This window comes from Pristiophorus japonicus, chromosome 1 (assembly GCF_044704955.1).
Source record: "Pristiophorus japonicus isolate sPriJap1 chromosome 1, sPriJap1.hap1, whole genome shotgun sequence".
Taxonomy (NCBI): domain Eukaryota; kingdom Metazoa; phylum Chordata; class Chondrichthyes; family Pristiophoridae; genus Pristiophorus; species Pristiophorus japonicus.
In genome coordinates, this window is record NC_091977.1 from 337,199,082 (window position 1) to 337,214,027 (window position 14,946).

The 14,946-nt window shown below is 46.1% G+C and overlaps 1 protein-coding gene across 1 annotated transcript in view; it reads right to left on the reverse strand.

The window, feature by feature from the left end:
• Positions 1 to 14,946, reverse strand: part of itprid1 (ITPR interacting domain containing 1) — a 185,103-nt gene that overhangs the window by 121,847 nt on the left and 48,310 nt on the right. The window contains exon 9 of the mRNA XM_070874657.1: positions 10,160 to 10,217. Coding sequence (XP_070730758.1) covers positions 10,160 to 10,217 — 58 coding nt within the window. The remainder of the gene's footprint in view (positions 1 to 10,159; positions 10,218 to 14,946) is intronic.

Sequence of the window (14,946 nt, forward strand, 5' to 3'; positions counted from 1 at the left end):
GCCCCTTCATAATCTTAAAAGTTTCGATAAGATCAGCTCTCTTTCTTCTGAATTCCAATGAGTAGAGGGCCCAACCTACTCAACCTTTCCTCATAAGTCAGCCCCCTCATCCCCGGCAACAACCAAGTGAACCTTCTCTGAACTGCTTCCAAAGCAAGTATATCCTTTCATAAATATGGAAACCAAAACTGCATGCAGTATTCCAGGTGTGGCCTCACCAAGACCTTGTATAGCTGCAGCAAGACCCCCTTGCTTTTATACTTAATCCCCTTTGCAATCAAGGCTAAGATACTATTGGCCTGCCTGATCACTTGCTGTACCTGCAAACTATCCTTTTGTGTTTCATGCACCAGGACCCCCAGGTTCCGCTGTACTGCAGCACTTTGCAATATATCTCCATTTAAATAATAACTTGCTCTTTGATTTTTTTCTGCCAAAGTGCAGAACCTCACACTTTCCAACATTAGACTCCATCTGCCAAATGTTTGCCCACTCGCTTAGCCTGTATGTCCTTTTGCAGATTTTTTTGTGTCCTCCTCACACATTGCTTTTCCTCCCATCTTTGTATCGTCAGCAAAGTTGGCTACGTTACACTCAGTCTCTTCATCCAAGTCGTTAATATAGATTGTAAATAGTTAGGGTCCCAGCACTGATCCCTGCAGCACACCACTATTTACTGGTTGCCAACCAGAGAATGAACCATTTATCCTGACTCTCTGTTAGTTAGCCAATCCTGTATCCATGCTAATATATTACCCCCAACCCCATGAACTTTTATCTTGTGCAGTCACCTTTTATGTGGCATCTTGTCAAATGCCTTCAGGAAGTCCAAATACACCACATCCACTGGTTCCCTTTTATCCACCCTGTTCATTACATCCTCAAAGAACTCCAGCAAATTTGTCAAACATGACTTCTCCTTCATAAATCCATGTTGACTCTGCCTGACCGAATTTTGCTTTTCCAAATGTCCTGCTACTGCTTTTTTAATAATGAATGCCAACATTTTCCCAACCACAGATGTTAGGCTAACTGGTCTATAGTTTCCTGCTTTTTGTCTGCCTCCTTTTTAATATAGGGACATTACATTTGCAGTTTCCAATCTGCTGGGACCTCCCTATAATCCAGGGAATTTTGGTAAATTACAACCAATGCATCCACAATCCCTGCCGCTACTTCTCTTAAGACCCCAGGATGCAAGCCATCAGGTCCAGGGGATTTATCTGCTTTTAGTCCCATTATCTTACTGAGTACCACCTCCTTAGGTGATTGTGATTGTGTTAAGTTCCTCCCCCCTATAGCCCCTTGACTATCCACTGTTGGAATATTGTTAGTGTAGGTCCCTTGCAGTCAGAATCAGGTGAATTTATAATGGGGAACAAAGAAATGACAGACCAATTGAACAAATACTTTCATTCTGTCTTCACAAAGGAAGACACAAATAACCTTCCGGAAATACTAGGAGATAGAGGGTCTAGGGAGAAGGAGGAACAGAAGGAAATCCTTATTAGTCAGGAAATTGTATTAGGGAAATTGATGGGATTGAAGGCCGGTAAATCCCCAGGGCCTCATAGTCTGCATCCCAGTGTACTTAAGGAAGTGGCCCTAGAAATAGTGGATGCATTGGTGATCATTTTCCAGCAGTCTATCGACTCTGGATCAGTTCCTATGGACTGGAGGGTAGCTAATGTAACACCACTTTTAAAGAAAGGAGGCAGAAAGAAAACGGGAATTATAGACCGGTTCGCCTGTCATCAGTGGTGGGGAAAATGTTGGAATCAATTATTAAAGATGAAATAACAGCGCATTTGGAAAACAGTGACAGGATCGGTCCAAGTCAGCATGGATTTATGAAAGGGAAATCATATTTGACAAATCTTCTAGAATTTTTTGAGGATATAACTAGTAGTGTGGACAAGGGAGAATCAATGGATGTGGTGTATTTGGACTTTCAAAAGGCTTTTGACAAGGTCCCACACAAGAGATTGGTGTGCAAAATCAAAGCACATGGCATTGGGGGTAATGTATTGACGTGGATTGAGAACTGGTTGGCAGACAGGAAGCAGAGAGTCGGGATAACTGGTTCCTTTTCAGAATGGCAGGCAGTGACTAGTGGGGTGCTGCAGGGCTCAGTGCTGGGTTCCCATCTATTTACAATACACATCAATGATTTAGATGAAGGAATTGAGTGTAATATCTCCAAATTTGCAGGTGACACAAATCTGGATGGCGGTCTGTGCTGCGAGGTGGATGCTAAGAGGCTGCAGGGTGACTTGGACAGGTTAGGTGAGTGGGGAAAATGCATGGCAGATGCAGTGTAATGTGGATAAATGTGAGGTTATCCATTTTGGGGGCAAAAACATGAAGGCAGAATATTATCTGAATGGCGGCAGATTAGGAAAAGGGGAGGTGCAAAGAGACCTGGGTCTTTGAAAGTTGGCATGCAGGTACAGCAGGTGGTGAAGGTGGCAAATGGCATGTTGGCCTTCATAGCTAGGGGACTTGAGTATAGGAGCAGGGGGGGTCTTACTGCAGCTGTACGGGGCCTTGGTGAGGCCTCACCTGGAATATTGTGTTCAGTTTTGGACTCCTAATCTGAGGAAGGACGGCCTTGCTATTGAGGGAATGCAGCGAAGGTTCACCAGACTGATTCCCGGGATGGCAGGACTGACATATGAGGAGAGACTGGATCGACTGGGCCTGTATTCACTGGAATTTAGAAGAATGAGAGGGGATCTCATAGAAACATATAAAATACTGACGGGACTGGACAGGTTAGATGCAGGAAGAATGTTCCCAATGTTGGAGAAGTCCAGAATCAGGGGACACAGTCTAATAATAAGGGGTAAGCCGTTTAGGACTGAGATGAGGAGAAACTTCTTCACTCAGAGAGTTGTTAACCTGTGGAATTCTCTGCCGCAGAGAGTTGTTGATGCCAGTTCGTTGGATATATTCAAGAGGGAGTTAGATATGGCCCTTACGGCTAAAGGGATCAAAGAAAGCAGGGAAAGGGTACTGAGGTGATGATCAGCCATGATCTTATTGAATGGTAGTGCAGGCTCGAAGGGCCGAATGGCCTACTCCTGCACCTATTTTCTATGTTTCTATGTCCTCTACTGTAAAGACTGATACAAAATATGTGTTCAGAGTTTCTGCCATCTCCATGTTCCCCATTACTAATTCCCCGGTCTTGTCCTCTAAGTGACCAACATTGACTTTAGCCACTCTTTTCCTTTTTATATTCCTATAGAAACTCGTGCTATCTCTTTTTATATTTTGTGCTAGTTTACTTTCATAGTCTATCTTTCCTTTCTTAATCATTTTTTTTAGTCATTCTTTGCTGGCTTTTAAAAGCTTCCCAATCTTCTGTCCTCCCACTAGTTTTGGCCACTTTGTTTGCCCTTGTTTTTAATTGAATACCATTTTTATTTCTTTAGCTTGCCACGGATGGCTATCCTTTCTCTTACACCCTTTCCTCCTCACTGGAATATATCTTTCTTGAGAGTTGTGAAATATCTCCTTAAATGTACACCACTGTTCATCAACCATCCTGCAACTTTAATCCCTTTTCCCAGTCCACTTTAGCCAACTCTGCCCTCATACCTTCATAGCCTCCTTCATTTAAGCTCAGTACGCTCAGTAAGCTTCCTCACCGATCACTTCCCACTGGCGGCGGCGGTGTTGCCCAGTGAGTTTACTGCCTCCCAGGTGTGCAACCAATGGGCAGTGCAGGCTGCACACCATTTTAATGAGGTCTCAACACCAAATTCACGTGGGCCCTGGCACGTGCATCCTGCATTCAACTGCTTGCTCACCCACTTTCAGGCATGGTCGCATTTCTAGTCCAGTATTCTGTAAGAGCCTAACCAAGGGCTTGTACAAGGACAAAGTGGTATGTTACATTATATATTAAATAAGCCTGTGAATGCAGCCCAGTACCCTAGCATTTGATGCACTAAATTACCTGCATTGCCAAAGGTAATGGTACTTTATTTGCACGTGACAGTAAAGGACCGATTAGCTGAGTACATCTCGAATGGCCCTGTACAACTTCACCACATTTAGAGAGTTTGTGTAGAAGGATCGGCAGGCAGTAGGTTAGGGATTGTATGGCAGTCATACTCCCCTGTTGGGGTGAGTGAGCAAGTGTGCACCAGCCAGCTGCTGACACCTGAAGACTTCAATATCTGAACATCTGCCACATCTGCTGAAACGTGCAGCGGAAATGTCAAATGTAATTGTGGAATGAAATTTTAATTTTACCCACAGATTGCAAGCATTAGTCAGACATATGCTATGATTATCTCTGTTTTAGATAAGTTCATTATGAATCAAGGTACGGGTAACTTCCTTTCATAATTGAATCTACCTTATGTCAGAATTCTATCTTGCGATTTATTTTCCAGAGATGCATTTGAAAAATAATGGCCTTTTTAAGGCTATTATATTCCACATCATCATCTTTTTGACTTGTTCATAAAGACTTATTGGTTAAGATAATGAACCTTGAAAAACTGCACGGATATATGACCACACATGTGCACTGCTTGTGTGCCCAGGTCAGCAACCCTGAATGCTTGCGTTTCAAAGTCTGCTGGGTTTACAGCCGTACACAAGCTGCCAGAGTCACAAGGTGTTAGATCACAAAGCAAACAGTGATTCAGCATTCTCTGTACATGCTACTATTTTCTAGCAAAATAATAATCACCTAACATCTAGCCTACTTCTGCCGTTGCGTAATTTAGAAGCATGACACACAGTCCTCCACAATCCATCTAATTGAAATCATTTGTCAATATGAATACAATCTAGGCCCTTCATTATTTTATCAACCTTAATCATATTATCCGAGTCTATGCTTTTTAAGCTTACCTGGATAGCTAATGTGCTTTAAACTGCGAATCAATCTTACCAGCTTGTTGACTTGAGTTTAATAAATTTTTCCATTAAAACTAAAAGGTGACGTCCCTTTGCAATTTACTTCTGCTTACTGCATCATTACGCAAGGGGTGGGCATGCAAATAAATGCAGCAGTTTCCATGAGATGGTACATCACATACTAACTTTGCAATTAAAAATGAGCTACTGAGAAACGCGACTAAGAAGAAGCGACATAAACAGGTATCAGGGACAAGGATAGAAACACATTAAGGCGGGTCACGGCAATCATATGTTCCCCTGACATCTTCTCCTTAGGCAGTAGCCCGGAGTCGAGGATGACTTGCTTTCACATTAATATGAGTTCTAAGGTGACTAATGAGTCACATGTGGGGCAGATGGTGGTTGTAGGGACGGGTGGGTGGGGTGCTTGGGTTGTCGTATGCTCCTTCCGCTATTTGTATTTGGCTTCTGCATGCTCCCGACAAAGAAACTCAGTGTTCGGCGCCTTCACAAATGCTTCTCCTCCACTTTGAGCGGTCATAGGCGATGTTACATTTTTTCAAGGAGGCTTGAGTCTTGCATCAGGCATACAGTCAATGTCGCTCGTCCATCGGAGCTGATCGAGTGTGGTCAATGCCTTGATGCTGGGGATATTAACCTAAGAGAGAACACAGACGTTGGTACGCCTATCCTGCCAATGGATTTACAGGATTCTGTGGAGGCAGCATTGGTGGTACTTCTCTAGTGCTTTGATGTACTGACTGTATGTTGTCCATGTCTCTGAAGCAGGAGGGCGGGTATCACTGCTACTCTGTAGACGATGAGCTTGGTGCCAGGTTTTCTCAGGTGACGGAAGGCTGCACTGGCACACTGAAGGTGGTGTTGGATTTTGTCATCGATATCTGTCCTTGCTGACAGAAAGCTCCCAAGATCTTATAATGGACCTTGATAATTGGGGGTCAGTACTGTGCAGCGGGGGCAGGTTGTAGAGAACCTGTGTCTTATGGATGTTTAATGTAAGGCCCAGTCTCTCGTACGCTTCAGTGAAGGTGTTGACGATGGCTTGGAGTTCGGCCTCTGAGTGTGCACAAACGCAAGCGTCGTCTGCATACTGTAATTCAATGATAGAAGTTGGAACAACCTTAGTTCTGGACTGGAGGCAACGGAGATTGAACAATCTTCCGTTCGTCCTGTAGATTAGCTCCACTCCAGCGGGGAACTTGTTAAAGGTGAGATGAAGTACTGCAGTGAGAAAGATTGAGAAGAGCATTGGTGCAATGACAGTGGTCTGCACTTGAATTGGGTCTGTGATGGATCCGTTGGTAAGGATCATGGCTTGCATGTCATCGTGAAGCAGGCGCAGGATGGTGACAAACTTTTGAGGACATCCGAATTTGAAATGGACAATCCATAATCCCTCTCGGTTGACAGAGTCGAAGGCTTTTGTGGGGTCAAAAACGGCCATGTACAGAGGTTGATGCTGCTCCCTACATTTTTCTTGAATTTGTCTCGCGGTGAAAATCATGTCCGTTTCGCCTATAAGTGGGCGAAATCCACATTGCGACTCTGGGAGGAGCTCTTCAGCCACTGGGAGGAGACATAACAATGAACACAATACCAATGTAATGACTTGACATTGGATTTCTTGGACACGATTGACAGCCACAGTTGAATAAGTCCATAGATTTGAATAAGCTCATTATCACCGTCTTTTGCTTTTCGCCATCCTCGTTATCACATTTTGCCTTGCATCATCACTTTTGTCATTTTATCACTTCTGCCCTCTACCCAATTATAGACCTCTCCCTTTTCTTCTTTTCCTGCCTTGTTTACATTGGTTCTGTACTTGCTTAAAATCTGTTCCTCTCTAACATTTTCCAGTATTGAAAAAAAGGCTAACGACTTGAAACGTTAACTCGGTTTCTCTCTCCATTGATGCTGCTTTACCTGCTGAGTGTTTGCAGCATTTTCTGTTTTTATTTTTAAACAGGTCCATGTCTGGTCTCCAGTAAATTACTTTCAGGGGAAAATTCAGTGTTGCCCCGTTTGGGGGTGTTAACAGTCGAGAGGCGCAAGACTTTGCATCAGGCGTTGAGGTCTCGCCCTTCTCCAGAAATTCGCTGAATCAAGTGCTCCACTTCCTTCCTGGGGCACGAACAGGGTGGGCAGCGCTGTCACTGGGTTGTGCACCAGCAGCTGCTGGAGGCGTTGGTAGGGAGGCCGGGCGCTTCAGGCGAAAGCGAAAGAGGAGGTTGCCGGGGTAAGTACCAAAATTCCTGAAATGTTTTTTTTAATTTTTAAAATTCTCCTGGTCCCAATGCAAAGCCTGCAGCGATGGCCCTTCCCTTTAAGGGAGGGAAGGAGCCTCGGAATGCGGCAGCGCTGCACGGACCATTGCGCCCTGCCTGCGTTCTTTAGCGCTCCAGGAAGGAAGTGCAGCACTTGATTTTAACGGTCTACTTCCTTCCTGGAGCGCAAACACCAAATTTTTTAAAAGCTGAAAAACATTAGCGCTCCAAAATTTCTCCCCCAATGTCAAGACTTTACCAACTTGGTCATGGGCATCTAGCAAGGGGTCCCCCTTGGGCTGGACAAGGAATGTAAGGAGGACATGAGGCCAGGCGGAGCAGCACCAGCTGCTGCAGGAGAGAGGGATAACGGCGCCACTCCCGCGGGGCAATTCCGCAAAAAGGATATTTCCCTCGAAGCAATTTTGGGAAGGGGTTGCCGCCGGTCGGTAAGGGCATGCCACGGTGGGAATATGGGTGGAGCGGTCCCAAACATCGCTCTGCCCCTGATGAAGGGCAAGTTACAAAATGGTGGCCAGTCCACCGCAAGTCGGCAGCCATTCCGCGCCATCCTGTGGCCGCCGCTTTTAGGCGGCCGGAGGCTTTATCAGGTGGGGCAATTTTGGCCCCGTTATGTTTCCATTTATAAAGCATAGGATCCTGTTCGCTTTTTTAACAACCTTATCAACTTCATAGAAACATAGAAATTTACAGTATGGAAGGAGGCCATTTCGGCCCATTGTGTCTGAGCCGGCTGACCAAGAGCTATTCAGCCTAATCCCATTTTCCAGCTCTTGGTCCATGGCCCTGTAGGTTACGGCACTTTAAGTGCACATTCAAGTATTTTTTAAATGTGGTGGGAGTTTCTGCCTCTACCACCCTTTCAGGCAGCGACTTCCAGACCCCCAACCCCACTCTGGGTGAAAAAATGTCCCCTCATATCTTCTCCAATTACTTTAAATCTATGCCCCCTGGTTGTTGACCCCTCTGCCAAGGGAAACAGGTCCTTCCTATTCACTCTATCCAGGCCCCTCATAATTTTATACACCTAAATCAGGTCTCCCCTCAGCCTCCTCTGTTCCAAAGAAAACAGACCCAGCATCTCCAATCTTCTCATAGCCAACATTCTCCAGTCCAGGCAACATTTTTGTAAATCTCCTCTGCACCCTTTCCAGTGCAATCACATCTTTCCTGTAATGTGGTGATCAGAACTGCACACAGTACTCCAGCTGTGGCCTAACCAATGTTTTATACAGTTCAAGCACAATGTCCTTGCCCTTGTATTCCATGCCTCGAAAAATAAAGGCAAGTTTTCAATTTGCCTTCTTAAACACCTTATCTACCTGGCCTGCTACCTTCAGGGATCTGTGGACCTGTACTCCAAGGTCCCTTTGTTCCTTTACATTTTTCAGTGTCATACCATTCATTCCCTTGCCTTGTTCGACCTCCCCAAATGCATTCCCTCACATTTATCCGGATTGAATTCCATTGTCAAGCCTCCTTCAAATATTTGCATATGTGAATCCCCGGGTCTCTCTGTTCCTGCACCCCATTTAAAATTGTACTATTTAGTTTATATTGCCTCTCATCATTCTTCCTTCCAAAATGCATAACTTCACTCCTCTGCATTAAATTTCATCTGCCATGTGTCTACCTATTTCACCAATCTGTTTATGTCCTCCTGAAGATTGTTATTATCCTCCTCACTGTTTACTTATGCGGATGCAGAAACTCCCCAGAGACAAGCTTTTTAAGGGCTGGGCAGGATTTCCCAACATAGACATATCCAAATTCCCCTCTTTTTCCAGGCATTTACGCCACAAAGCTTTGTACCAATGCACCCGTGATTTTCCAGTAAATTGCCCGTTCTTTGAGGCTGGTGGTGCAGGACCTCAGAAAGCACCCCCCACAATTTGGGTGTAAACTGCACCCATATCAGAAAATCAACACTTTTTTTTCAGTTATTCATTGAATGTGCACATCACATCTCTCTCTCTCTCTCTATTGCCCACCCAAAATTGCCCTTGAGAAGGTGGTGGTGAACTGCCTTCTTGAACCGCAGAGTCACATGTAGACCCGACTGGGTAAGGACAGCAGACTTCCTTCCTTAAAGGGCATTAGTGAACCAGATAAATTTTTACAACCGTCAGGTAGTTTCATGGTCACCATTACTGATACTAGCTTTTTTTTAAATTCCAGATTTATTTTTATTTGGCTGCCTGGGAACATTAATCCAGGCTTCTGGGTTACTCGTCCAGTAACGTAACCACTAGGCCACCATATCCGACGATTGTCTTGATGGTTATTGTGCATAACCAATTGGATTTGTTTTAGACGATGTTTATATTTATTTCAAATAGAAATTCTCAGCAGTAGTCAGTTTTTAATGCAGGTTTATTATTGTGTCCTTATATAATGACCTCTCCTTGCTCCTCTTTCCTGTTGCTTCCTGGGTTTAGTGTTTTGCATAATTAACAAACCACACTCACCTTGTTGACGTTATTTTTTAAAAATGGAAGTAGCACTACACACAAACCATTCAGAAATACCCTGCATAAGGGCAATTTATCAAACTACCACACCCCTGCACATCCTGGATATTAGCAGGAGAGCAGTTTAGGGTGAGGAGTGGAAGGAGGAGGTAATTTGATCCCTTCTCACTCTACTGCTCTTTTAACTCTGGTGAAACAGGAAGTCAGTGGACAAGGAACCTTAAGGGAGAGATAAATATAAAACACATAGACACATCATTTTCACAGCTATGAAAGAGTAGGTGAAAGCACCAAGCAGATTAGCAACTGTAAGAAGTAATGACACGTCCCCAAAATTGAAAAGGTTATATGAGGAATCATAAAATAAAAACATGTTAAAATCTGTAATTAAATGATAAGTAAATGTGTTGTTCAGAACATTATTGATTCTCCATCGTGACTGAGATTTTCTTTTCAATGTTCAGTGTTGTCAATCTTGTGACTAACACGTGCACTTACCTAAACTGTGATTGTTGGCAGCCGTTTTTGGAGAAGTTTCTTCATCAAAACTCTGGACCTGAGACATAAAGGAAACATTACTCCATTTAATTTATGTCTTTTTTGATCTCGAGTGCTATATGTTTAGTGTGTTTAAAATACTTGCTAAGACAATTGATAAATAATTGAACATAGTAAGAAACAGTACTGAAACAATGTAGAATGTTTCTTCACTACAGTACTGAGAGTCCTGCATTATCAGTGATGCATCTTTCAGGTGAGACATTAGACTGAGGCCCTGTCTGCCTGCTCAGGTGGACATAAAGGCCTAGAAATTGGATAAGGCCTGTCACGGGCCAGTGCTATTTGACTGTGCCCGTTCAGAGTAGTGCAGGCAGCATGTACGATTTGTGCTGCCTGTTCATTATAATGTTTGGAGCACTGATCTGATGATAGGCTTAGTACTGAACAGAGGCAATATCAGGGGCAGTCTAATGGCCAGTAATGTTTGGCCTAGGCTCTCTGCCCTACTTAAAGTGAAGGTGCTTTGTTTCTGAAGCACCTCATTGTCATGTGGAGCAAGCCATGGCACAGCAACCAAGAGAGCGAGCAAGAGGTTTTCAGATGCTGCACTGGAGGCCTTGGTCCTGGGGGCTGCAATGCAGGTACCCACAAGGTGGCAAGAGGCCATCCAAGGCCATTTGCAGAAAAGGTTGCAGGAGGAGATTGATCGCTGACTCCGTCACGGCCACCAGTGTGGTCCCAAGGACCCGTATCCAGTGCCGTAAAAAGTTTAATGACTTCACATGGCCGGCCACGGTGAGTGAAGGCTTCAGCGAATGTTGTATCCCATCTTCTGCAGCACATGCTTCACACACTGCTCAATGCACCACACGCCCATCACTCACCTACCAACAATCTCTACCTATCTCAATTTACACCTCACAATCATAGTTTCACTTCAGCCGCACAACTTTACCACTGCTGCAACACTCACACCCACATCTCACACCTTACACACGCTGATAGCTTTTCAACAATGGCACGCAAATCACCCAAACACATTGCACACACTTCTCTTTCTCTTGCAGGCAAAGGTGGCTCATAACAGGAGGGAGCAGTGGCAGACAGGAGGCAGCCAAGCTGCAATAGAGAACCTCACCAACCCGGAAGAATCAGTGCTTGAAATTATTAGAGGGGCAGTGACAGAGCCCGTGGTCATCGGAGAAGTTAAAGCCATTGCTGATGCTGACAGTATGGTCATACCTTCTTCTCAGGGTAATGCAGAAGCAGGATCTGCAGGGGGTGAGGCACCAGGTATGAGTGAGCTGCAGCGAGGCCAAGGGGAAAGGGTAGCTCAGGTGCCAGCTTCCCGGAGAGCGAGCTTGCGCATGAGTTCTGCTCCACAGGACTCAGATGATGATCACGATGGGGCAGCCTTCATAAGGAGGGTGATGAGCATGTAATGCTTGCTACAATGGCAGGCCTGCCAGAGGGCCACTTGTCAGTGTCAAGGAGCATGGTGGAGTACGGCTCCAACACTGCACGGGGTTGTGCGCAGAGCTTGGAGCCCAGGATTTCCAGGCTGTAAATGATGGACAACTCCAGGAGAGATCTTGTGGACCCAGCCATGATGAAAGAAAGCTTTGGATTTATATAGCGCCGTTCAAAACCACGGAATATCTCAAAGTGCTTTATAGCCAATGAACGCGGCAACCAATTTGCGCACAAACAAGCTCCCACAAACAGCAATTTGATATTGATCAGATAATCTGTTCTTTTGTTATGTTGATTGAGGGATAAATATTGGGCAGAACACCAGGGATAAACCCCCTGCTCTTATTTGAAATAGTGCCATGGAATCTTTTACGTCCACTTGAGAGAACAGACGGGGCCTCGGTTTAACATCGCATCCAAAAGACGGCACCTTCGACAGTGCAGCACTCCCTCAGCACTGCACTGGAATGTCAGCCTAGATTTGTTTTCCTTCTGACTTACAGGCGAGAGCACTACCCTCTGAGTCAAAGCTGACACTGCTGTGTGTGATGGGCAATGTCGCGGCTTCCATTGCAGCAGAGGCGGAAGCGACCCAAAAATTCAGTGCTGGAGTGGAAATGCAGAATGCTGTCATTGGGTTTACGAGTCTCAAAAAGGGTTTGCAAGATGTGGCAGCAAGCCAGCAATCTGTCCTCCAACAGCTTGCTGAGGCACTACCCTGGGGGAGTAGCAGTGGGTCTGTGGAGTAAGAATCTGCTATCCTCTCTCAGGATGTCAGTATTCCTACTCCCACCACTGCCACTCCGCCATTGCCCTTGCCGCTATCCATCAGTCAGCCAGCCCAGACTGCTGCCGCCCATGCCAAGGTGGTGCAGTCTACAGCCAGGCATTATATGTCCACAGACCATTGAGGTTGTCGTACAAAGCCATCCGCAGTCTCCCCCACTGAAGTCAGCAGCCTTCCGCCAACCATGCTAAAGCCACTGAGGGACCACTGCATAGCAGCACTAGATTAGGTAAAGGCACACGAATGACAGACACTGAGGGAATTCATAAGGGTGAATGATGATAATGTCATTTTGATTGTATTTGGATAAATTTATGATTTTTGTTTGGAATTTGTGTTTTGTGGTGGCTCTCATTTCAGCTTTGTGCACAGGCGGACACTGTGATGTTCCGTGACACAGGGTTGATATGATGGGGAAGCGGTGAGCAACGGGGATCTGGGGTTTCATTCACTGAAATTGGAGTCTGATGAGGCATTCATCGACAGCATGACCTGAACGGGGATTTGCTGCCTGCCTTCTCCTGCCTGCTCTTCCTTGTTCTCATTTTCATTCTCTTCCTCCTCCTCCTCCTCCTCCTCCTCCTCCTCCTCCTCCTGAGGTGGTCCTGCAATCCCTGGTGGTAAAGGCTGCGTCCTCATGATGGCCAAGTTGTGGAGCATGCAGCAGACCATCACAAAATGGGACACCCGCTCCAGCGAGTACTGGAGGGCTCCTCCCGAGCGATCAAGCAGCAGAGCCATTATTTGAGCACCTGGATGGTCTACTCAATGATGTTCCTGGAGGCAGAATGGCTTACGGTGTCCGCAAAGCCTCGTGTGTGCAGTCGATGACGCCCTGCACCATGGGGAAGCCCGCTATCCTAGCAAAGCCACATGCGTGCTTTCCTTTCTTCTCTCTGTTCAGGAAGATAATGAAGTCCTTGTCCTGGAGTAGAAAGTCTCTATGACCTCCCAGATGCAATGATGGATGGTGAAACATAGAAACATAGAAACATAGAAATCTACTGCACAGCAGGAGGCCATTTTGGCCTATTGTGTCCACGCCGGCTGACAAAGAGCCACACGACCCTCAGTCAGCAACCCTGAAGTTTATAAATGAACAATGAACAATGGTGGAAAGGTAAAGAGCTTCCTGCTCAATCAGTCTGCCCCACATAATTGCGACACCCCTTACACCGCAACATTCTACACCCCACCCCCAACTGGAGCCATGCCATCTCCTGGGAGAGGAAAAAAAAGGATAAAAACCCAGGCCAATTGGGGAAAAAAATCTGGGAAAATTCCTCTCCGACCCATCCAAGCGATCGAAACTAGTCCAGCAGATCATCCTGGCCGTATTCAATTCCCTGCAGTACTTACCATTGTATATGCGCCAGCCAACAAGAGGTTATCCAGTCTGAAGCAACCGTCCTCCTCCGCTTCGGATGCCCCCAAAAGTTCATCACCATACTCAGCTTGCTCCATGACGACATGCAGGCCATAATCCTTACCGACAGGTCCGTTACGGACCCAATCCACGTCCGGATTGGTGTCAAACAGGGCTGCGTCATCGCCCTAACCATCTTCTCAATCTTCCTTGCTGCCATGTTCCACCTCACAGTCAACAAGCTCCCTGTTAGAGTGGAATTAACTACAGACCCAATGGGACCTATTCAACCTTCACCGTCTCCAGGCCAGGTCCAAGACCACGCCAACTCCTCTGTTGTCGAGCTACAGTACGCGGACGACGCCTGTGTCTGCGCACATAGAGAGGCTGAACTCCAGAACATAGTCAACGTCTTTACTGAGGTGTACAAAAGCATGGGCCTTACGCTAAACATCCGTAAGACAAAGGTCCTCCACCAGCCTATTCTTGCCACACAGCATTGCCCCCAGTCATCAAGATCCACGGCGCGGCCCTGGACAATGTGGACCACTTCCCATACCTCGGGAGCCTCTTATTGACAAGAGCAGGCATTGACGACAAGATTCAACACTGCCTTCAATGCGCCAGTGCAGCCTTCGGCTGCCTGAGGAAAAGAGTGTTTGAAAACCAGGTCCTCAAAACTGCTACTAAACTCATGGTCTACAGGGCTGTAGTAATACCCGCCCTCCTGTATGGCTCAGAGACATGGACCATGTGCAGTAGCTGGAGAAATACCACCAATGATGTCTCCGCAAGATCCTACAAATCAGCGTCCTCAACCAGGCCAACATCCCCATCTTGAAGCACTGACCACACTTGATCAGCTCCGCTGGGCAGGCCACATTGTTCGCATGCCTGACACAAGACTCCCAAAGCAAGTGCTCTAATCGGAACTCCTCCACGGCAAACGAGCCAAAGGCGGGCAGAGGAAACTTTACAAGGACACGCTCAAAGTCTTCCTGATGAAGTGCAACATCCCCACTGACACCTGGGAGTCCCTGGCCAAACTCTGCCCTAAGTGGAGGAAGTGCATCCGGGAGCGTGCTGAGCATCTCGAGTTTCATCGCCGTGAACATGCAGAAAACAAGCGCAGGCAGCGGAAAGAGTGTGCGGCAAACC